The 24,045-nt window shown below is 40.3% G+C and overlaps 2 protein-coding genes across 2 annotated transcripts; both read right to left on the bottom strand.

Moving 5' to 3' along the window:
- Positions 1–270: 270 nt before the first annotated feature.
- On the bottom strand, positions 271–9,180 carry alpk2 (alpha-kinase 2). The gene is made up of 10 exons (XM_084935440.1): positions 7,420–9,180; positions 4,839–6,378; positions 4,605–4,752; positions 4,321–4,448; positions 4,170–4,214; positions 3,775–4,073; positions 2,064–2,152; positions 1,756–1,973; positions 1,602–1,650; positions 271–1,503 (listed from the first exon to the last, which is right to left on the bottom strand). Exons 1-10 carry the CDS (start codon positions 9,178–9,180, stop codon positions 1,296–1,298), a joined length of 4,485 nt encoding a protein of 1,494 aa, XP_084791566.1. The 3' UTR covers positions 271–1,295.
- An 8,900-nt stretch (positions 9,181–18,080) lies between these two features.
- Positions 18,081–23,419, bottom strand: oacyl (O-acyltransferase like). Its single transcript, XM_084932469.1, has 15 exons — positions 23,263–23,419; positions 21,567–21,700; positions 21,399–21,477; positions 21,163–21,298; positions 20,802–20,998; positions 20,415–20,627; positions 20,233–20,335; positions 20,046–20,147; positions 19,783–19,948; positions 19,610–19,689; positions 19,357–19,467; positions 19,044–19,167; positions 18,708–18,894; positions 18,415–18,557; positions 18,081–18,319 (listed from the first exon to the last, which is right to left on the bottom strand). The coding sequence occupies exons 1-15, from the start codon at positions 23,417–23,419 to the stop codon at positions 18,227–18,229; spliced, it is 2,025 nt and encodes a 674-aa protein (XP_084788595.1). The 3' UTR covers positions 18,081–18,226.
- Between the last annotated feature and the right edge of the window lie 626 nt (positions 23,420–24,045).

Consider the following 24,045-nt stretch of genomic DNA (forward strand, 5'->3'; position numbering starts at 1 on the left):
CTTTTGGGTTTAAGTGTTGTGGTGTGTGTGTGGTGGTGTTTATTTTTTTTAAATCTGTTGTACAAACTGTAAAGCAAGACTGTATATCAGCTGTGCCAATGACTCTGTGCACACTACACCAGGGCAGCCGATGGAAATAGACATTTGGTGTGTTTATGCATCGTATGTGATGCTGAGCCTCTCAGTGTGACCCACTTTCTTTTTGGATTCAAGGTGCTAATTTGCTGCTGGAGACCTTAAAACAGGCCTTGGTTTACTACTACTGATGCCAGCTTTGTAAATGTAACGCTTATTGCACATTTGTCTCTGTGTTTACCATAAATAAAGTGCTTTTGATCTGTTGCTGACAGTTTCACATTTCACGGACACCTTCAAGACCAAGCGGTGAACAAACATACGCAGGAATTTGTATTCCTTCTAGTAATGTTGACTCAACATCTTTCACCTGTCCTACCACGCACATGTGAAAGAAATCAAACATTTGCAACCTGAGTGCCATGTCAGTAATGTGGGTCAGGGGTCTGAAAGGTAGACGTGAGGAGTGATCAGAAGCATAATGTATAAAGACTGTTTTAGACTGCAGCTGAATAGCTGGAATACTCCTGGGATCGTAAAGCCTCTCGATGTCAGATGAATGTGGTATTATAGGGTTCACTCTACGTGCCTTTCCCTATACATGCACTGAATGTGGGTAGCTGGAGGACTTTTACGCCACTAAAGCCTAACTTAGAAATGCTGAGAGATGCTCACAACGGCTTACGCTTCTACATACATTCAAGTGATACATCAACTTTATGGGTAAAAATGTCTTTGTTTTGAGTCCAGAGTAGGATCATGATGTCATTCTAAATCAGTTGCATGAACAAATATAATGTAACATTAAACTGAATACATGTTCATCAATTATTTGCCAGTTTGCAAAGCGAACACACGCACAAAACAAACCCACACCCATTCATACAACCTAACTTAAAGACATTTCCTCTAATCAATCAATAAAAAGTCCATTAATTTAATGAACTAATAGTTTGAAAATATCCCAGGAGTAGAAAAACAAGAGGAAATCGCTCCTCGCTCATCAGTCAAGACATCACAGTTCATCAACAGTCTCGTCAGCCGCAGCTTGTGCTACATTTGTTACCTTTAAAAGGTCTCCTAAAATCTAAAAAGTTTATAGAAACTGTCCACAAAACTCTGCAGTATTCAGTCCAAAGTGAATCACGCGAATCACTAAAAAAAGAAAAGGTAACAGATTCAATTCATAATCAAATCCTTAGTCCAGCATTCTCCTCCTGTTATGACTTCCCCTTAACTACTGGCCCAAATGTTTTCTTCTTGGGTGCAGTGGAGCTCTGGGGTTTGGGTTTTGGAGCAGATGCTGGCTTTTTGGCTTTGGGCTGCAGGGATTTGAGACCTAGCATCTCACAGTACACATTACACTGATGCAAGGCCTTAAACTGGTCTATGAAGGAGGTGCCACAGTTTCCTTTGAATCCCTTGTATCTACAAAGAGAAAAAAAATAACATTAAGAGATCAGTTAGTTCAAATTCACAGTTTGCACGTAGAGTATCTTTGGTCTCAAAAAAATGTACATACTCACCCTTTCTTACAGGTGGCTATTCCCACATCAGTAAGCTTCATGCCCACTCCTGAAAAGCAACAAAGCACATAGGTGTTTAGATTTCTAACCTGCAAAGAAATAGTTCCCACAAAAAACACATTTTTAAAAATTTTATTTTAATTGTTTCCCTGACCTTGCATGTCAGTAACCAGCAGGTTGCCGTCGGTTTTTTGGTAAACCCAATGCTGGAAAGCACAGCATTTCTGTCCTGCCTCTGAATCATGCCTCATCAGGTTGATCTCTTTGCCATCCTTGACTGAATATTTAACAAAGTTCCCGATTAGCTCCTCTTCCAGCGTGGCGTAGGGGATGTCATTCGACGGACGGTGAATCAGGTAGATGGGAATTATCCTAGTGAATGCCCCAAACAAAGTGGCTCCAGTTAAAAGCGAATTAATGTAGTGAAGAAATTATAACGAGCTTATCAAACGTGTCACTCACTCTGGGATGTCTCCGAAGGCTTCAGTGGACTGAGCAGCAGCAGTGTAAGCTTTAATGTACTCTCTTGCTGTGTTCTGGACCTGGCATTCCTGCAGACCATTAAAAATAAATAAAATAATAAAATGAAACAGAATGAAGTGAACTGAATCAATTGGTGAGAATTTTATCTTTTAATCCAACTTTTAACACACATACGAAGAAAAAATTTGCAGTATGTTCTGTAGAACAGCATACTGTCTATTACAGACACCTTGGAGTTGTAAAATAAGAATACTGTCATTATGATGCAAGTAGTTGAAGACAAAAGTAAAACTTCCTTTGTAGTCTGGTAAAAGAGCACTTTTGATCTTTCCTTTATGGCTTATAGATGTTATAAAAGTGTGCTGTTTAACTTTCGTTAAGGCTTAAAGTTTACAATATTGAGAGAATGGCCACTTTGAGTGACAGGTATGTGCTAAATACGCCATTAGCTGTCAAATACTGTGGTGTACTGGGGCTTAACTGCAGTTAAAGCTGGCCCAAGAGGTCCGTTTTGCAGTGTTTGGTGATTGAAATTCAAGTGTGGTCTAGCAGCTTAAAACAATTGTTTTAAGCTGCTAGACCACACACTAGCACATTTAAATGTGCTAGTGCTACCTAGCATGTCTCCCTCACAGTCAAGAGTCACTTCAGTCTCCAAAACAAAAATGATAGCAACAACCATAAAGCTAATCATATATAGACTGTGTATAAAATGTAACTGAGTTCCTGTTATGAAGATTTACCCTGAGCTTTAACACTGTCACTACCTTACTGTTTTGAAACTGGACACGATTAGTCCAAATTAGGTTTTGCAGTCAGATAACTAACGATAACTAACTTGGCCACCATAGTGGACGTGTGACAGTGTAGAGTCACATCACTAAGGCCCCAGCCACACTTAAGAATGGTCTAAAAGCATAGGGGAACCGCAGGTCATTAGGGTATAACAGGAATGCTCCAACCAGCTGGTGAGTGGTTGCTCAGATTGATAGCCCCAGTAACAAAGGCTTAGAGATTAGTCAGTGAGCTCCTAACAACCACAGCTTCTAGAGAGAAAATGTGTTCACCAGTCAGTTGACAGAAACCTTCTTTTGACTGATTCGATCGCTGGCTGATTGCTACGGTTCTAACATGATAACATGGAAGATGCTAACATGTCTGCAAACATGCCAACTGCAGCACCGAGACACAACTTTTACTTTGATTCTGGTTCATGTTGTACTTTCTCAAGGTTTGCCACTGCATGGCTAGAGCTTAGCAAGTGTTTGCAGACAAGTCAGTGTCTTCCATGCAAACTACAGGTGACTGCACCAATATGCTAACAACCAAAGCAATCACAAGGAGGTTTTTGGTGCAGTGCCATCTTTCCAACAGCCACCAACCCCTCCCCATGCACCCTCTCTAATGAGGTGCAATTACCTTAAAATATGATCTGCTTTGTCCTCTTTTTTGACTCTAATGGAGACTATAATTTCCAAAATTAGCCTCATGTTTTACTTTGTAAAATTAAAAATTAAAAGTAAATTGAAAGTAAAATTGAAACTAGTGACAGAGGCTAGATATCATCAGGAGAGTTAGCGAGGGCGTAGTGCAAAGAGAGCTGAGGGCTGTTTTCCTACAGTCTTCTATAATCTCATAATTACTCCTTGAGCCATGAAGAATTACTACAGACTAATTGTGATATTCGTACCTCCACAGCCAAGGTGAAGTTCTTCTGAACAAGCTCGTCATTGTTCTTGGTCCCATAGCTGATAGCATTGTGCACTTTGAGCACACAGGAGTGACCTGGCAGTAACAGGGGTATCTGACCCGCATGCAGCTTGGTCCGGAAAGCCCGCCGATGCATGCCCTCCCCAAAGTGTTCCTTCTCGGTGATCATACTGATAGGATGGCTGTCTCCAAAGTATTGATCGGATAAGAAATCGTCTTTGAACAAGAGTCTGGAGAAATGGGCGTCCTCTTCTTCACTACTAACCTCAACAGGGTCAGCTGGGGAGGAAAAAAATACAGACACAATATTACATCTAGGGTCTTCTTTTTAAAGCTCAGCTGTATAAAGTAACATGCTCCTAAATCTTAACTCACATGAAATGGTTTTTGGAGCCAGGGGGATGACAACCTCACTGAGCACTGTGAAATAACAGGGAAAATAAAAAATGTAGTTTTCATTTATATACATCATGTAAACATTTTAAACATTTTCACTTTCAAAAATGAGCTAAATTTTTTTTGTTACCTTCATATGTGAGCAGGTAGTCCAGGCTGACTGAGCCATGTAAGCTGCTGAGCTGGCAGAGGTACTTGCCCAGATCTTTGTGAGAAGCATTGCTGATGGTCAGGGACACTCTGCTCTCATCCCCTGCACTTCAGACAAAGGGACAGTGTTACTCAGTAGAAGAAAACAGACACGCCCCGTGGGTTGCAAAGCAGCTTGCAGATACAAAGCAGCTGCAGGGAAGCTAAACCAGCTCGGTAGGACATTATTATTGCTAAAAATGACATAAAAGTCATATGAATTACCTTCTTTTCATCTCAGCCAGGACAGTACCCTCTCTGCTCCAGGTCACAGTGTAGGCCGAGGTTACAGCAGCAAACTGACACCACAGGCACAGACTCTGGGGGTCACCACTCACGGGCACTGCCTGGATAGGCTTCACCACCTTGGGCTCTGCAGATATTATGATAGGCTTTAATAATGCCATGTGAAATATGTGTTTCCATGCAGAGGACTAGCTGTTTAATCAATTCCCGTACCTTCCTTGGGTGGAATCCTCTGTTTGACCACTTCACTGTACGCCTTCTTACGAGTTCCTCCAACATCAGTCTTGAGCTCAGCTTCCTTTCCTTTTGCTGACACATCTGACTTTGGTAGTTTAGACTCCAAAATGCTCACAATCTTCCCAAACTTATCCTCTGACAGACGTCGCCTTTTAACCACATCATCATTCAGAGGACTTGTAAAGTTCTTTGGCTGGTGGCCCTTATCGTCTGTGGGATGTGGAGGTTGTTCTCCCTCTGACGCTTTAGCCTCCGATTGCTGCTGGGACTTTATTTCGGCTACATCTGGCTGTTCGCTTTCCTTTTGAGCTTTGCCAGCTTTGGCACCCAACTTAGATTCGAACAGCTCGATTCTTCCTTTTGCAGTCTTTGATTTTGCTCCATTCTCCACTTCAGCCAGTGGCTCCCCCGGCGCTGTATTCTGACCATGTTTCTTTTTCTTCTTGCCGTGTGGCTTGCTTGTTGCCTTCTCGGTTACACCTGTCTCAATAACCAATGTAGCCTCCTTGGCCTCAAGTCCAGATTGACTGTTCTCACTGCTATGATTTTCTCCAATAGTAGGGTGAGTTTCTTGCTGGTTGAAAGTCTGCTGAGCAGAAACACAGTGACATTTGCTTTCCTGTTTTTTGGAAGGTTGGGTGAAATGATGATGACCGGCCGATTTATCCTTTTTGGATCGTGTTTTTCCCTCTGAGGTGTTCTTGTGGGTTTTGTGAGGCATCTTTTCAGTCTTTTTATGAGTCAGATCAGTCTTCTCCGATTTAATAGCTTTGGGTTTTACGGGCTTGGAGACAAATGGATCATAAATATCTAAAGTGATGCATGCAATGTGTTTCTCTTTTGAAATGAAGAAATTTTCAGTGTGGATAGGGATGAAGTTTTCTAGTTCCCTATTGAAGTCATCAATCTCCTCAAATATTGTCTTTCTAGAAAAGAAAGAGTCTATAGTGTCACTAGTTTTCAAGTCTTGTAGTCCTTCTGGTGAAGATCCCTCAGCAGTCTTTGTTGTATTCTGCTTTTCATGAATCAACTCCTCACCGCCTTCCAGAGATGCTTTGTTAGTAATTCCATCCGGGGTTGGCAAGAAAGCACTCTGTCTTACTTGATTGCAACTGTTGTTATTGAGAGAGCCTTTCAAACAAATCTGATCACCTTCCAAACTGCTGCTTGTCCTACAGTTGAGGGAAGGGCCAATACTGACTGGAGCTAAGGGCATAATAAACGTGGGACTGTCCCTCTGCGCCTCCACCTGACGTGCTCTATCAAGGTCTGGCAAAGTGTCAATAGACACGCAGTTGTCAGCATTAAAATGCAGGCCAGGTTGTGTGTCTCCACCTGGCACGTTTGAGTTTGTCAGAGCGTCCGCGGTGAGGACACTAAAATCACTTATCGATTTGTTTTCAACCTTATTAACTTCAGATCGCCAACAGCTCAGTTTAGCTTCCTGCTCGGCCACTGAGCCCAGCTGGACAAGCCTGTGCTCATCTGTCACTTCACACAGTCTATCTCCAACGGGCTGACAGAGAAAAGGACAAAGAACAACAAAGTGTTAAACTGAGAATTAAAGAAAGTTCTCTTTCAGTTTCCTTTATGGCTGCACATAGACAAACACAGAACACTGTAACAGTGCTGTTAATATACTGCCTTAGGGTTCAGTATCAGGCAATTACATTAAAGACTGATCAGATATTTGTTATTTTAGCACGTACCTTTCTATAGAGCCAAAAATCAGACGTTTATAAAACACCATGCTTCTATACCCAATCCACCAGTCCATATGTCCTGCATGCAACTGGAACCCTGACTGTCAGTGTTAAAGACTGTACCTCCAGCTGCAATTGCACCTCTAAGTCAACCAAAAGCAGTCTCCTGGCCCCAAGAACCTGTCAGGGTCCTGATCGTGGCTTTTTAAAGGAGATGTGGTGGAAATGGGTGTGTCAAAGGGTGCGTACAAATAGAGAGAGGGCAATGGAGGGTCGTGTTTCAGTTTTCAGCTGTGCTCTCCTCTCACCCTGACACGCCAAGGATGCATGCTATTATCACTGGACTCTCAGCTATTATTAGGTGCCATTTCTGTCAATCCAAAGTTTTCCTCTTAGGCACTCATTTTTCCCTCAGCACCCACAGCTGTCAGTCTTTGAGGTTGGGAGCCAAACGACTTATCCAATCAAGGCTGTGGGTGCAAGGACTTGGTTGCAAACTGAATGGCTCCAATCCAAAGCAAGCCGACAATGCTCGCGAGCCTGGTGTGTGGTGACATACGTGGATTTTATATTCAGCGCAACTCATGACTGGCTTAGTGATATTAAAGGTATGACAACGCCGACAAGGACAAGAGCAGGAATGTTTTTTAACTTTGTGCCTGTGTTTCTAAAGGGCATGACTGATTTGTCTGCTGGCCAACGATGCTGTTGGCCATCATGCAAACAGACAGACTGGAAAGAGTTGCACACATCCCCCAAGCATGACTGCAAAATATTCTGTAATAGTTCACGTTTTCACTTCATGCTGATCACAAACTTTCACCTCTCAAGTGTTCAAAGATCTATCATCTTACCTCCTTGGTTATTAAATCTGTAGGAGGGTCCAAATCTGTATCTTCTATTATACTCAGTACGACTGGGGTTTTTTCATCGATGATGAGACGTTCTGTGTCCTGGGACTCTGCACATTCATCAAACGGAGAGAGGTCCAGATCAGCAGAAGTAGATCCAGGCATCAGTGTAACCACAGTTGCATCTGCTGTGTTTTCTCCTGAAGAGGCCACCGTTGTACCAGGTGCACCTCTGGATGGGGAGCACTTGTCTCCCTGTGTGGTGGGTGTTGGATCGCAGAAGGATTCAGCCCCCTCTGTGTGATGGGGTTCAAGTCCTGTAGAGTCGAGGCACAAAGAGAGACAGCCTTGCCCAGAGTGGATGGAGCTCTCTGAGATGTTTTGTGCACTTAGAGGTTGATCCTGCACGCCCATTTGTGCCTTAGCTGTTGTTTCTAGATTGTGTCCTTCTTTCACAGTCTCTGCTTCTGTATGAGTATTTACCTCTGATAGAGCCTGCGTCAATGCATCTATTTCAGCCCCTATTTCTGAAAAGGCTGATGTGAAGTCCTCTGATGGAGCTACAATGATCCCAGTCCAATCTGAGAGTGCACTTGCCCAGCTGTCTACTGATGACCACCTCTCAATCGGTGGCCCCCAACCTTTGGTGTCATCGCCCGTCCAGCCAATCCCCTTGCTACCTTCAGGGTTGTAATGTGAAACCTGTGTCTCTCTTGGGGAACAAGACAAGTGACTGGCAGGAGAGAGAGCTTCTTGGATCACAGAGTGATGCAAAACATCCCGATCTTCTGTATCATCACCAGCCAGATACTGATGTGCGTCCTGCCAGACCTCCATAGGGCTGTTGCCGCGCTGCGGGGTTGCTCCAGTGACCTCTGCTTTTCCTTCTCTCTCATCATTTAGAAACATAAAGTATTCCTCACAAGCATCTACAGCAGGTGTTCTTAGCCCCAAGTGTTCACTCACGTCTGGCTCATTATTCTCTGTGGATTGTTCCTCACAAGAGCTGTGATGACATCCTGTCACGTCTGATGAATCACACATCAGTACATGTTTATCACAGTCACGGTTCACTTGTTCCACACTTGTTTGTGATAATGGCTGGTATTCAGAACATTTAATCTCACCGGGAGCTATACTTGGGCTTACAATGAAGTCCTGCGTGTCACTTTCAAAGATATAAAGATCTGACAAAGGCGCTACAGCCATATCGCTATCTGAACTGTCTGACTGAGGTGATAACGACCTAAATAATTGAGGTTTGTTTTCAGAGCTGAAACTGGGACTGGAGTAGGGGACAGTGACAGACTGCTCCATCAAACCTTCAAGTGTGAGTGACACAGCCCCAAAAGATTCAGGTGGAGTATGTCCTTCCATGAGAAGAGATGAAGCAGATTCAGATTGAGGTAAAATGAGGTCCTGACAGAGTTGACGTATTAGAGGTGATTTCCTTCCTGACTGGCTCAAACAGCGCTGAACCCTGGAATTGTCATCCGTTGGTGGAGCCTCTGAGGAAAGCGAAAACTGCTCTGATACATTTTGGATGGACGATAAAGACTTTAGGCTGTGTGGGTCTGCAGAAACATGTGGATGTGTGGATTTATCAGTGGTGTCTGAAAGACAGTGTGCAGTCTCTGTTCCTGGTTCTTGTGCAGACAGCTTGTCTACTGAGGGACTGTGCATAACCGAGTCAAAATCCACAGTCTGACTGTCTGTCAGAGCCGGCTGACTTTGGCTGTCTGCGCAAGGAAGTGACGCGTCCATGGGGACTTCTAGTCGAGCGTCTCGGGGAGGTTGTCAAAAAAACTGACAGCAACATGAGGCCGACAAAGTTTTGTGTACAGTGACAGATTTGTTGCACCTTCTGTCATTATTCCATCCCAGAGTACATTTGGATCCTTGTTTATCTAATTCAGTATCTGCAAAGTGACACACGAGGTTAGCATAAAATTCAAATAAATAAACAGTTAAAATGCAAAGATGTGAAAGAGAATCTCTGGCTTGAGTCTTATGTTTGAATTTACTTCCTTGAAGTATCTGAAGCAAAAGCTACTATCTCCTTTCAGCTGTCAGTTTGCATTTTGCTTATCTAAGCAGCAGGAGATGGTTCATTCAGAGGCATGTTGCATCTATTTCAAGGACGTTTAAGACACACTTGACATATCTTATCAACGGGAAGCCTTCCTGCCATTACTTCTTTGCTGATAAAGAAGTCTGCCTTGTGATGCTTTTCTTGTTGCCAGTGGAAGATTGTGCTCTCTAAAGTCTATTTTCTTGAATAGTCAAGTGGTGGTGAAATGTGCACTGACTACATTATCAATATGCTATTTATTTGCTGAACAGAGGCGTTACTTACACGCCGAGGGAACCATTTAAAAAAGGTGTAAAGTTGGGATTCTTTGTGAAAACAAAAAAAGTTAATTAAAAATGTAATGATTATTGCTAACCTGATACCTGATGTTCCTGAAGCTACAGGGAAGCTACCATCTCTGTATCTATTATCATTATTGCTATAGTATAGTTAGTTAAGCCCCTTCACATTCATCTTAATTTCAATTTCAGTTGTACAGCAATACCTCACTGTTATTTTTCAGACTACAGCAGCAATTATTTGGTGTCTCTACGTGACTTTAATGTCGTTAAAATGCCATTGCAGACAATCCGACACACGTGCAGCAGGCATTATATGAAGTGTTGATGGCGGAGACTTTAAATCATGCACACTGATATACAAGATTTCTGGAGGGGAGGTAGTGGCACAGACACTGGAAAAATACCAGAACATCTTTACCCGTGACCTGCATTTGTCACATTCATTCCTGCTGCACGGAAGGACACGTCGCACAGCCCTCCACCTCAGATGTTTACTATGAAATTCAAATCCTACCTACTCTGAGTTTATTGACAAACTTATATTTGAAACTGATTTCACAATGATTTTAGACAGAAAAAAAAATCAATGTAAAAAACACCAATATTATTTTTCTGTATCACAATAAAGCCAGTTAATTTGATGAATGACCTTAATACCAACCAAAGTAAATTGAATTTTTTCTTGATCTCCTTGATCTGTGTCACGTCGTGCATTTCTTAACCCCGCATTGAGACTTTGTTAAGATATGACAGCACATTTCACTCTTGCACATGCAATTCAAAGCAGTTTTGGTGGCAGGATTGAAGGGCGTAATGTAAATGTGTTTGGGTTTGAATTCTTCTTGTGGATCTTTCAAAATAAAACCAACCTCAGCCAAATAACCTCCCCAAGTGTGCTGCATCTATTTTCAATTTTTTGCCTGAAAAGCTTTTGAACAAAGTTTTGATAATATCAGCACAGGCTGCCTAATAATGTAAGAGTTTCCTGACAGTCACACATTAAAAATGAGAGGGAGATGAAAACCGAAATAATATAATAATAATAATAAATAACCAAGCGTGTCTTGTGTATCGTGTAGCACAGCGGAGTTTATGCGTCCACCTATCCACATGAAGTGTGACTGTCCACGTTTACCATTCCAAAGAAAGCCACAAACAAATGTCTAACAAGTCATGACACAAGTGAATCATAAAGGATAAAAGTATAACTATTACTCAAGGCATTAAAACAGTTGTCTATCTGGTGAGGTGGGGGGGATTTCCAGCCATGCAAGTAGTACGTACCCTTTTGATAGCCGTATGGTTGAGAATATAGACCTATGATGTAGGACTTCAGTACAAGCATAGGAAGAGCTGGCGGTCTCGGGGTGTGAGTCTATTTTTAAATGTTGTCTCCCCACAAGTACAAAGTCGGTTACCTGATATAGTGGACATGTGCCGATCTAACACCCGATATCTATATTTACAGGCCGTTTCAATGATGGCCTACTTTACAGACTGAAGACTTGAGTTGCGGTTGTTTAATTGTCTGTTTGGTTTCTTGTTCAAATCATTTTTATCCTCAATTGTAGATTCTGATTGCAGGAAAAAAAAAATCTTAAAATCTTGTTTGTTTCTGTCCCATCCCCAATAACCCCAGTTTACAGCAGTATTTAAATAAAAACAGATATTATACACATAATAAAATACAGCATATACTATTTCAGTTATTTTCATGTAATTAAAGTTCCTGTCTGATTAAACTGTGCTAGCGGCACACCTTTAACAATGAGGGCCATTTTCCTTGAGAAATTAATACCCCTTCAACTACTCTGGCAAAGCAACAATGCCCTGTTGTCAGTGGTGAAGAGTTCTGGGAAACGATGCAAATTATCTTTTGAGATGTGGATTCAGAGAGTGATCGTCTTATAGTGCTATACCATACTCATCGTATGCTAAATGTGAAGAAAGAATCTGAAGATGAGTCATTTGGTTACTTCAGGACAGTGATGTCAAATTCATTTTAAATCATGGACCACTTTGTTCTTAGGTGGGTGAAACCGCTTTTTCTATCAGCCCAAAGAAGTTTAACTACTCATTTACTCTCAAATATATCTTTATATCGGAAAAAAGAAATTCAAAATGTACACTTCATCTCAGTTTTTCTGCACAAAATGAAATGCTTATGGAGAAATTAGATCATTACAAATTTTAGGGCTGAAAATTGTAAGAGATAAATGTGTAAAACTGGAGAATATTTCTGTTCATTCATTGCCCGGGATGTCCTCTAATTATAAAACTGAAAGTATTTGTGAATTACAATGAAAAATGAAAGGATTATTTTTTCACTGTGGACCCATTATGAACAAAACAAACCAAAACAGACATTCCAATAGTAGATGGTGAAAAAACAGGAAGTTAACTGTTATTTATTATTATCTATTACTTCATTACTTTGGTGTAGCATGAATGGTCATAATGGAGCTCTTTATCAGCAGGACAAACTGTAAAATATCTTCTCTCTTAGCTAATCTTTCCCATGTTCCTGTCTTTAAGGGATGGACAGATTTATAACTAAGTGCTTCAAGGCTGTTGCATCATCCTCCCTGGAACAGGTGAGAGGACGGGAACGGATCATTTTACCACTTTAAAATCAGCACATTGTAAATAGTAGTTTAGGAGCCAGCACTGTCCAATAAAACAGCAATACATCAAAACTAAGCGAAAAAAAGTGTAACAGATTTTCTGTGACTAATTTGGTTTAATCCTTTCAAACTCTAAAACAACAACAACAGCTTTGACAAAGCACTGCGTCATAATTGTTTGTTGCGCATGCAAATCAGTGACACGTTTCCTGAATGACTGGATGAGGACACAAACCATTGAAACCGTGTCATATCATTTTACTCATTTGTGCCATTATGTAACACTCGCGTCCTCACAGCTGTTGCTTTCCTGTCGGGGGCTTTGAAAATCTACCAAGCAACACAGGAAATATTAATGGACATTTAGTGTGTATCTGTTTGTCTTCGCTGCGTTTGTTTTTACTTAAATTTTCATTCTTCTATTGGGATCTTCTGTTATTTTACTTTAGAAAAAAGATCTGAGGCCAGATTTGGTATTTTGTGGTAACATTTTAGATTTAAAAAATGAAATCACAGTCCAAACAGATGGAGTTAGGCTGTAGGTGTGAATGTGTTGTTGAGTATATGCCAGCATGCGCCTTGCCTTTTGTCCATTGGCAGTTGGAATAAGTTTTACCTCCCCTGAATTGTATAGATGGAAAAATTATTGATTTAATAAATCTGAACTTGTTATAATGTAACTGTTAAAGGATATGCATTTTTTCTGCCATAGATTCACAGGGTGCTGTGGCTGTCATGATCCTGGCCTAGGTCTGTTTCTGGGTCTTGTGGTTGAATCCTTTGTTTGGTGTTTTTCATTCATCTTTATATTTTCTTCTTTTGGAGTCTCAGTTTGCCTTTTGAGTCTTAATCTCCCCTATGATAAGTACATACCTGTGATGGTGTTTCTCCGTTTACTTATAATTCTCACTTCTAGTTTTAATTTGGGGATTTCTTCAGTGTCTTGGGTTTAGTTTAGTTTTTCCCTTTCCAGGGGAAGCCATGTCTGCTTTCCCAGGTTGCCCTTCTCTGTGCGTCTCTTAACCTTCCCCACATTTCTCCAGCCAGTTGTGGATTTAGTTTATTCTCCTAACGGACTTTGTTGGAGTTTGTTTTGTTTTTGGTTTAGTTTCCATCCATCTGTATTTGGCTCCAAAACTCTGCATTTCACGATGGCGGCAGGCTTGATTGGTACCAAGTGGACCGATGTACACATTTCTGGGTGTTCACCTTAACAATAAACTGGACTGGTCAAAACAAGAAGGGCCGAAGTCAGCTCCATTTGCTAGGCAGGCTGAAGTCTTTTGGGATATGCAGAACATTACAAAGGACCTTTTATGACACTGTGATGGCTTCTGCTATCTTTTATACGGTTCTCTGCTGGGGAGGTGGAAGCACGGAGAGGGATAGGAAATGGTTTAATAGACTAGTAAAGAGGGCTAGCTCTGTTCTGGACAGTCCCCTAGACCCCATAGGGCAGAGGGTGAGAGGAAGATGTTAGTCAACCTAAGGTCCATATTCCAATTTCTTCGTTCTGTTGGTTGGATAGAGTTTTATTTGTTACTCAAAAACACAATCGTAAAGTATTTTTGCAGCATTACAAACCTTAAAACTATTTTTTAAAAGCATTTGGCAGACAAGTTGCTCCACCACGAGCATGTCATTGGGACGTGGCCCCATGGAGTCGTGTAGTCATGGAGAGAAAAGTATCATCTTACCAAAGCAAGATGTATTTTTACACCATGTTGTTACACCAACTTGTTCAGCCCGACATGTGCTCCCTCTCTCTTTCTCTCTCCCAGACTTCTAGGGCAGTATGGCGGGGGTGAGAATGGTCCCGCACATGAAAGAAGTGTGCGTCACAGCCGTGTTTTGTTTTTGCGTGTACGTGAGAGCGTCAGCTAAAGGATGATGTTCCATAACCAATTAAGGCGAGGTCACCAGAACAGAGAAATGCATTACACCAGTCTTATGAAAGAAATACTTGGCTTTAATGTTACGCTGTTGTATGAAGACATTATTTACATAATGACACACTAAATGCTGCAGCTGGAAAACTTGTCTAAAATTTGAGTGATACAGATTTTTTTTGTCAAACATGAGCTAAACAGATCTATTATTAAGAGTTTTTAAACCACTTGACAACATTTTACAAAAGTAGAGACTACTCAAGTAAAAATGTAATGTGTGTCTTTGTGTATGTGGCAGAGAAAAGCAACACAATGGAGAAAACAATGATTTTCTTTAAGGCTGCTCACCAAACATTTTGCATCTTTTTTTTTTTTTGCCTGTCCCGTTTGGCTCTTTTGCCATCAGAATTATTGTCTAAAGGCAAAGAAAGATGCCCAACGGATTTACTTTACCAAATTGACCATCCCAGCCTTGCCGTAATGGTCCATTTGATTCACCTTTTATTGTTTATTTTATTTTCACTTGCTGAATACGGGACAGACTTGACTGGGGGAAAGAAGGGGAGAAAGAAAGAGGGAAAGAGAAACAGCTGAGAAGAGGGACAAGGGCAAAAAACAAAAACCAACAGAATGGGCAGAGAAAAAAAAAAAAAAAATGCAGCTATCGATCACCTGGATCACCTGTTGAGAAAGAAAAAAGAAAACAAGCAGAAGAGAACAAGAGTAATAGAATAAACAACATCACAATGATATATGGGAATATGACAGTAAATACTAAATATTAAACATTATTGTGCAGCACGTAAGATCGACAGCACACAGTGTGCTTTGAGGTAGGAGCCAAAAAGGGTGTAGTTTGTGTGTGTGAGCACCCGTGTGTACACCTGTGAGCATGGACGCGTTGGAATCATTGAGAATAAATAATTTATTTTTGGTAAGACCATCATTTTTATAGCGGCAACCCTTCCCATGAGTGATATGGGTAGACATTTCCACCTAGCCAGATCACCTTCTACCTTCTTTAAAAGTGGGATATGGTTTAATTTAGTTAGATCTGCAAGCTTGGGAGAAACATTAATACCTAAATATTTTATATTTCCCGATTGCAGTGGTGTAGAAGAGGAATTATGGAGGGAGCAATTAATCGGTAGGACTGTAGATTTTGACCAGTTAATTGAGTAATCTGATATTCTTGCAAAAGAGTTTATCAATTCAATCACCCCAGAGATATTGGTTTGTGAATTTTGGAGAAAGAGTAACACATCATCCGCATAAAGGCTGATTTTATGTTCCACGTTCTTGCATTTTATGCCCTTAATTACTGAATTCTGTCTAATTGCTGCTGCTAGTGGTTCAATAAAAATTGCAAACAGTGAAGGGGAGAGTGGGCATCCCTGCCTGGTGCCCCTCAAGAGACAGAAGCTGGAGGATGTCTGGTCATTTGTTCTGACACAAGCTGTTGGGGAATTATATAATATTTTTAACCAGTTTATGAAAGAGGATCCAAAACCAAATTTGTGTAAAGTTGCCAATAGAAATTTCCAGTTAACTCTGTCAAATGCTTTTTCTGCGTCTAAAGAGAATATTGTAGTTTCTAGGTTTTTACTGTATGAGTAGTCTATCAAATTAAGTAATCTACGTGTATTTGTTGATGAGTGCCTACCTTTTATGAAACCAGTTTGGTCAGGATGAATTAAGAGGGGGGTTATTTTCTCCAGTCTCTTTGAGAGAGCTTTGCAGATTATTTTAAGGTCCACATTTATAAGGGATATTGGACGATAGCTTGAGGGATATACAGGGTCTTTGCCTGGTTTTAGCAGGAGATTAACATTTTGCATCTTGATAGAACCAAACTTGTCGTAACTTTAAGTGCTTTCATGGAAATGTAGCCGTGTGTTTTGCGTCACCAAACATTTAAAACCTTTTGCCGTGGTCTTGTCAATCAGTTTCACTTTAAGATGAGTCACTGACATGGAAAGTGAAGTGAAAACATGGTCTAATTCAAACGTATTGTCTTGACCAGAACAGTTAATGGTAGGGAAAGGATGGTGGGGTGAGCTATGAGTCAGTTGCAAGAAAAGCACTTAGACACTCAAGAGGAGTGTTCGATGTATTTTTCTGTAATTTCAGTAAAAGAAAAAGGCCTTTATGTATATATATATATATATATATATATATATATATATATATATATTTGATATATATATTTGACAACCACAAATGATGTAGTAGTTGTTTTAGGTATATAACTATAATCACAACCACATCTGTACCTTGCTTACAGGCTGGCTATGTACAGTCAGAGCTTGGTTTTCTTAAAGGGCTAATGGGCTTGAATACCTACATTACTATGCAACAGTCCTGAGCCATTGCTCATTTCTTTATATTTTGCTTCCAAGGCCAGACTATCATGAGCACTAGTTCTCCAGGCTTTCAAAGTCTTTCAAAGCTTTTCTTTATACATTGGCAACTTTTTCTCTCATTTTCAGTGCACTGGTGTTGAAATGACTACTCATTTTTTAAGTTTTCTTCCTTTTTTTTTCTCCTGCTAGAAAAAAACTCTGCTCTTCACGTTGACCTATGAATCACTCAAGCATAAAAAAGTGAACGACCTCAAGGGATGAACCAGTGTTGTGTCTACACATAGCTTAGCAAACAACCAATTTTAAATTATATCTTCAAACATTTTGATATTGGCAGCCTGTTACAAAGAACATGATTTTTTAACCCAGTTTCCTCCATTAAATCTATGAAAAATACCAAAGATAATAGTTTGGGGGGGGGTTTTTTTTGCAACAAAGGGATTCCCAAAGACAAAAGAAGAAGTGGCAGCCCAACTATCTACAACAAATGAACAATGTCTGAAAGTCATGCACTTAAGAAATAGGAAACAAAGACTTGACACAAGGTCTGAGACATACATTTGGTCCTTCAGCTGATCTATCTACTGTTTGCCAAAAAAAAAATGGTCTCAGTAGAGGGGTAGCTGTCAAAAAGAAGGGTAAACAGGGAGAAATGGTTAAGGTATCCCAAATTACAAAAGATCTGGACTGAAAATCAATGGGAACAGGTGTAATGGAGTGATGAATCCAAATTTGAAAGTTTTGGTTCAAATCATTGTCAATATGTACAGAGAAGACAGGAAGACCAGTGAGTATCTACAGCCATCGGTTAAACACAGTGCTGTCTCTGTCATGGTTTGGGATTTCAGTCAATCAGTGGCACACAGACATGACTAAAACGGCAACATTGTTGAAGCAGTGTGGGATCATGTTGACAGAGATCAGAATGAAAGGATGCCAACATTTAAAGATGTCCTTCAAGATGCCTGGAGAACTACTCCCGAAGACTACTTCAAGAAAGAGAGTTTGGGCTTAAAGGTGGTCATACTAAACATAAACTTTTTGTCAGTTTCTCAGAATTTGAACTCTGTTCTTGCCTTATTTACTGTATTTCCATCTATGTTGGCACGCTTCAGTAAATCACTGCACCTATTTCCCATTTTCCTCAGATAATATAAAGAAATGCGGGGTTGCTCAAAATGTCTGCACCTTACGCTAACACATGGTGACAAGTTATCTTTTTCTTGTGTGGTATCTGCAAGGCATCAAGAACATGGATGTGTGAGGCAATAAAAATGTAGTCAAGAAAATGTCATGTGACCCTGCAGGATGTTTTCTCCATCAACCCATGGCGACTTGTCAGATATGTTAATTGTGTTTACTGTGTCAGATAATAACCTCAGCACACACACACACACACACACACACTGTAAAAGCATACTTCCAAGTTTTTAATTAAATTGCTTCGTTAGCTACAAAAGCAGCTATAAATAAAAGCAGTGTTAGAGATCACAATGCATAAACAAAGATAATGAGGGTAGTTATTAAGGATGTGAATAGCTGGGCACGTCCATGCCCTGCTCTATTTTGGGAGTAGGTAGGGCTTCTCAACTAACACAGTGAGCATGTAGCTCACTGCCAATGTCAGCACCAGGTGGCCAAGGAACAGGTACATCTGAGCAGAGGAGAAAAGTCTGATGTTATGAAGAACTGTGCCAAATCATTTGAAATAAGCACACTAAAACAGAACGTGCAACATGAAATACTTACAAAATTGATGTCTGTGTAATGGATTGGGGTCTCTTGAAAGCCAATGTGCAGGATGATGAAGACAGGGTGTATGAGATAGCAGGCGAAGCTGATATTGGAAAGAGGAACCCAGAAAGTCAAGGATAAGAACCTCTTGATAAAGCCTGGAGTGATAAAAAACAAGAAAATATAAAGACATATAAAAATAAGAACATACAGACTCAATTTCCTTTAACGTACTATGTGCTTTCATATATTGTTATTACTGTTAATGTAGAGATATGGGATTTAGTTCATCCCAACACCTGGTTTACCTCCATAGCCTTCCTCACAGGCCAGTATAATCCAGGTCACAGCCAGTGCCCAGAGTGGTCTATGCAGCCCTTGATACAGGGCATGTGGCACAGATGGATTGGCTGGCGTCTCCTTCAGGATGTAGGGCAATCCAACCAAAAGAGCCAAAAGTGACAGACAACAGAGCCAACCAAGTGCTGCCTGCCACTGAAACAACAGACATGATAAGCACACAAGTGTGGTGGCAAATGTTCAAATTCTGACTCCGCTATAAACCAAAAGTCATATGCTGTTTTTAAATTCTCAGAAAAGACTAAGCCACGGTCTGGGATTGAAGCCTGTCAAAATGCTCTCACCCATTGCTTTAACAGTGGATTTTTCTTTGTTGTCAGATATATTCCGGTCAAGATCCCTATTAGAAATGGCCCGTATCTCGTGTAGGGTTTCACATAGTAATACAAAACATAATTCTCAGATGTCCTGCAAAATAAACAAGTTCATTTTCTGGGAAATCATAAGAAGAGATGCATAGTTGGTAGACAGCCTCAATTATGTTTTTGCATTGTACAAAAAGGAAACACTGAAACTTAAAAACAAAAACCCTCGACATTCATTTCACCAAACAGTTTGTGCTTTTTGGCTCCTACGCCGTTTTGCATTGAATCTTACATTGTAGATGGCTGAAAGACTGGTAGCTGCAAGTGTGCAGTTATAATAGCACTGGCCACAATAGTCATCAGGAGGAGGCCACCTGCCACAACCATAAACACACTCCTATTTCTGACAAATAAAACATGGAGGGGATAGGATTACAACCACAGAGTTAATAAAAATGTATACTGCTCCTAGTGATGCTCTAGTTCAAGAATGAAGAAATCACTTTAACAGTATTTCAGAATCATATTAAAGGATGTGAACATACAGTCTGTATAAATAAACCAAGAGAGGAGTGGTTGCATAACACTGGAAGTCTAGAGACAGGTACCACGTCCAAGGAATACACTGCACAGGGATATGAAGATAAAAGGTTAAGAACAGGTAAGTAAATCTGTTCTAAAATACCCAATGTAGGACTAAATTATAAGTTAAACTTACTATCTCATGGACTGGGAGCAGATTACTGATCAATAGTAAGTTAGCCCACCAGTATGTCTTACAATCCATCACTGTGTCTATAAATGGGAACCAGTAGGGTCCCCACTTGACCAGAGAGATAAGGCCAATGGTTAGACACATAATGAACAGATGCAGTGGCTGAATCCTGCAAAGAGGACAGAGAACAGCAATTTAAAAAATGAGTGTAAAAATAGAGTGACGCAGACACAAATTAATTTGGTTAACTGACCAAAATACAACACCTTGTAATCCGCTTTAAGAGATAGTTCCCAACCAGGCTGAGGCTCAGTTTGTCTTCAGCCTTGTTGATAGAGCCCAGCAGGGACCTGGCACTAAGCAGACCCCTAAAACATCAAATTTCTTAAGCTGGCAATAAAATAATTAAAAATATATATTTACACTGTCAATCTGAAATTGTTCCAGTCTCACCCCAGCAGTAAGAAGGTATCGACAGCCATGAAAACAGGTCCACTTATGGTTAGCACATAGAAAGGGCTGCTTTCAACAGTTTTCCTCCAGTCTTTGTAATTGTCTGCAACACAGGTCTTATGAACATAAGTGAAAGTATATGTGTGTTATGGAGTAATGAGACCATCAATGTACTGTCATACCCAAGCTGTTGATTACAGGGAACTGTGCAGAGTGGCCACATATGATCCATAACAGACTGAGAACACGGATGCCATTCAGTGAGGCGTAGCCTCCGACTGGAATTGATGTGGAGGTGCTAAAAATGCCCTGGGTGGTCTTCTGTATAGAGATTGCTTGAAGGCAGCCATACACACGGCTTTGAAGAGTGCATGTTCGTGTGGGGTGGTTGCTATCTGCCAAAACCAATATTATACAATGTCAGTATTGTCTCAATATAAATACATCTGTAATAACTGATTCTGCAGCTCACATAATCATATTATTTGGTTACTGAAGATAGTAACCATAATATGTGTGATATGCAGTACTACTCCTCAGTAAATCTAGATGATGCACTTTGCACTTACTACTTTCTTCTGAACTCCAGCTATTAGTTTCACTGCTAGATGAGCTGCTGGTCTTCAGGGTCCCATAAAGGTTGAGCGCAGCGTCTAAGCAGGAAGACTCTAATGTAGGTTCGACCTTTCTTTTCCACTGCCACCTTATCATAGCTGTTAACAGGGTGGCTCCGAGAGGAATTGCTACCATTACACAACAGACAAACCTGCAGGAGAAAATAAAGTTTGACAAGACAAAAACAAGGTGTCCTGAGCTAAAGGCCTGGACATATCAAGAGATGCTCATCTTTGCTGCACAGGTAACCCTAATGGAAGTGCATATGCAGATAAACCAGTAAAGAAAGTGAGAGCAGTGTAATCGTATACTGACAGGCAGGTGATATCAGATGTATCAGGGGCAATTTTGCTGGACAAACAGTGAGTCATGATCATCTCCTGAGTGGACTGATTGACCAGGATGGAAGGTAAAGGAGGAATGAGGGACATCTGATTAAACTGAAGCTGGTCTGTCGAAAAGTGAAAATTAGTCACGTTTAAAAAAATAAGAAAGAAGCGATATTGTGTTGTATAGATGATACCGCATAAATCCATTTTTAAATCACTGACCGTAAAGCACCAATGTTTGCACGTCATCTTTCTCACAGGAGTCAGGTACACAAATACCGACAAAGTACTGGACTCTTCCCTGTTTAAGAAGAAAACTTAGTTTAAAGTATGCTTACTTTCATCTAATATCTATTGGTTGTCATGACATTTTATTGTGTTAGTTGTTACCTGCCGAAGGAACACCTGGCAGTACTGTCCAGAAAAGCTGGGGCCGTGAGCAGAGCGGCACTGCTGCAGCAAACCAGGCTGGTTGGTGTTACCTCCTACAACATTGCTGCCCACTTTCCCAAAAGCATCATACACTGGCAAAACACACAGAAGAAGAAAAAAAGCCATTCATTCACAGGCCCATTGGATGTAAAGATGCATGGTGTTACTATATAAGTAAATCTCACTTTTTCATGAAGTTCTACGTTTTAAAGACGCCCTTTAGATAACAAATAAAGAAGAAGTGTCTTGTGTCTTGCTAATTTTGATCACAAAACGACATACACATACTAGTGCATCCCCCCAAAATTGAATATAGTTAAAATATAGTTACGTTTCGACTTAGTATCTTCTCGGAAAATAATTTGAAATTTGTAATTTTAAAGTTGAAATTTTGAGGAAATAACCCCAAATTTGGACTTCTGGATAACAAAAAAAAAGATTTTTTTCCCCCGTGGCAGGAGCAAGCTTAGATACTTCAGTCTGCCATTTGGCTCTATTCACTGAAGACTAACTCATGAGCGCCCTCTAGGTGGATTGTAGGGCATTAACAGTAGGTTTAGTAGGTTGGATTTACGTGTGTCCCAAGACCCCTGCTGAGCTGGCATACCTACTTTTATTAGTAAGTGTGAAACAAACAGTGATGTCATTAATGTTGCTGTGACACTGGTAAGGGAAAAGGGAGTTAAATAAAACAGATAGGGGTGAATTTTGAAGCTAAGAGCGTAGGGTCTATAGTTGGTGGCTCTTAAAAAAATTATTGAAATAGTGAAGTAGTGAGTAAATCACTGATTAGTCAGATTCGCTCTTCATATATGGGCTGCTGGTCATTTTTAAAATGGTACTACAGTTAACAATCTTAAATAGCCTTGATAGCGTATTAGTGAAAGACGTATTTGAGGGTGCAGCCAAATTTACAGGTATTGCCGGTCTTACCATGTGACTGACATTTACATTGAACTTGAGTAGCATTAGCATATTTTGAATTATTAGGTATTTTGTTCTTCATAAGTTAGCTGTTAGCTTACAAAAGTATGTGTTAGCTAACAGCTACATTTATTAGCTATAGCCTCTTATCACAGCTCCGCAAAGATTTGCATTTCAGTGGTTCCATCAGGAGGGTGGTGTTGACCACGCAATGTCCAGTGCTACTCCTTATGCTGGTAGTACAGTTAGTTAGTTATTAGCCTCAAGGCTGGTCTTTGTTACTGTCTCACTGAAAATACATAAGCACACAATGAGTATGAATTAGTTACAATGTAGGTATGAAATGAACACTTTCAACATCATCATCTTAACCATTTAAATATTCTTACGATTCTTTTGAACACTTATGCAGTTTCATAGGCTCTACACCAGCTGCGCAGGTTAAAGTCACAGATTTGATGTATGCATTGATAATTTTTGATGTAAGCATGACAGTCATAAAAACCTAATCTTTGTAATTTTCAGAAGCTTCCAGCAGCAGTACTTTTATTCTCTGAGAAGGTGAAAATGAACTTAAGCTTATGGTCTTGCATTGTCCTGGAGAATTTGTAATCTATTTCTGTATTTTTGACTTTTCTATCTTGGCTCCTCTGCTAAAGTGGATTAAATGCCACTTGCCCACTCCACACAAGCGCATAAGAAATGCCATACAAAAATCACAATCACTTACTTAGAACAGCATAGCCCTTTGGTTCATCCTGGTTAATTTCCCGGAGAAAAGTGTTTGTATCCTCCAAGCATCTTTGGGACACTGTCAAAGTCTGTGTGTTTTCCACTGCTCCTCTGCCCCCCACAAAAAGAAGAAACGCCACCAAATGGAGGATCATTTTGGCTCTGACTGTTTCTTTTTAGGGAAGGAGGTGTTTAAATAACAGAGAAGGGAACACATCACCATTCAGAGTGTACTGTGAAATTCATCTTCCATGGCTAAATTGAATGACTAACTGGTTTTCACTAGCAGGTGTAAACAGGATTTGGTTACATGAAGGAGGATGAGAGGCTAACAAAACAATCCAGGCTGTGATTTTTCTCACTACGCAAGAACAACATTATTAAAGTGCAGCTTTGACGGGTGACCAGTCCACATAACCATTTAAACACACATTTTTAAGTTATATTTTTATTATATACCAATTTTATTTTACATATTCACACATTTTAAATAGCATTAAATAGACACAGAGACACAAAGGTAATTACTTGAAAATTCCTCTGCTCAGTTATAACTATTACTACAATTTTCTACTTTTCTCTAGTGATGGAAGAAACACCACAGATCATCCAGCCATCAGAGTACAGCACTCCAAATAACTGGCCACTAGAGGGGGCGATTGTCTATAAAACATTCTTGGGCTGTCTCGTTTTTACCTAGCAACAGCATTGGAAATTACACATATTTAATAGAATGCAACCCTATTTTGATCTAATAATAGTAGTTTAGTGCTTAAGTGCT

This window comes from Perissodus microlepis, chromosome 7 (assembly GCF_051167445.1).
Source record: "Perissodus microlepis isolate ML-2025 ecotype Zambia chromosome 7, ASM5116744v1, whole genome shotgun sequence".
Lineage (NCBI taxonomy): Eukaryota > Metazoa > Chordata > Actinopteri > Cichliformes > Cichlidae > Perissodus > Perissodus microlepis.

What these genes read in the sequence shown, in the direction of transcription:
- alpk2 (XM_084935440.1), bottom strand. Translation starts at nt 9,180, where the DNA reads ATGGACGCGTCACTTCCTTGCGCAGACAGCCAAAGTCAGCCGGCTCTG. An exon ending in CTGGCTGAGATGAAAAGAAG is followed by an intron (nt 4,449 to 4,604) that starts GTAATTCATATG and finishes CTTTGTCTGAAG; the next exon opens with TGCAGGGGATGAGAGCAGAG. An exon ending in GCTGGTTACTGACATGCAAG is followed by an intron (nt 1,651 to 1,755) that starts GTCAGGGAAACA and finishes GTTGCTTTTCAG; the next exon opens with GAGTGGGCATGAAGCTTACT.
- oacyl (XM_084932469.1), bottom strand. Translation starts at nt 23,419, where the DNA reads ATGATCCTCCATTTGGTGGCGTTTCTTCTTTTTGTGGGGGGCAGAGGA. An exon ending in GTCTTTCAGCCATCTACAAT is followed by an intron (nt 19,168 to 19,356) that starts GTAAGATTCAAT and finishes TTTATTTTGCAG; the next exon opens with GACATCTGAGAATTATGTTT. An exon ending in ATTACACAGACATCAATTTT is followed by an intron (nt 18,320 to 18,414) that starts GTAAGTATTTCA and finishes TCCTCTGCTCAG; the next exon opens with ATGTACCTGTTCCTTGGCCA.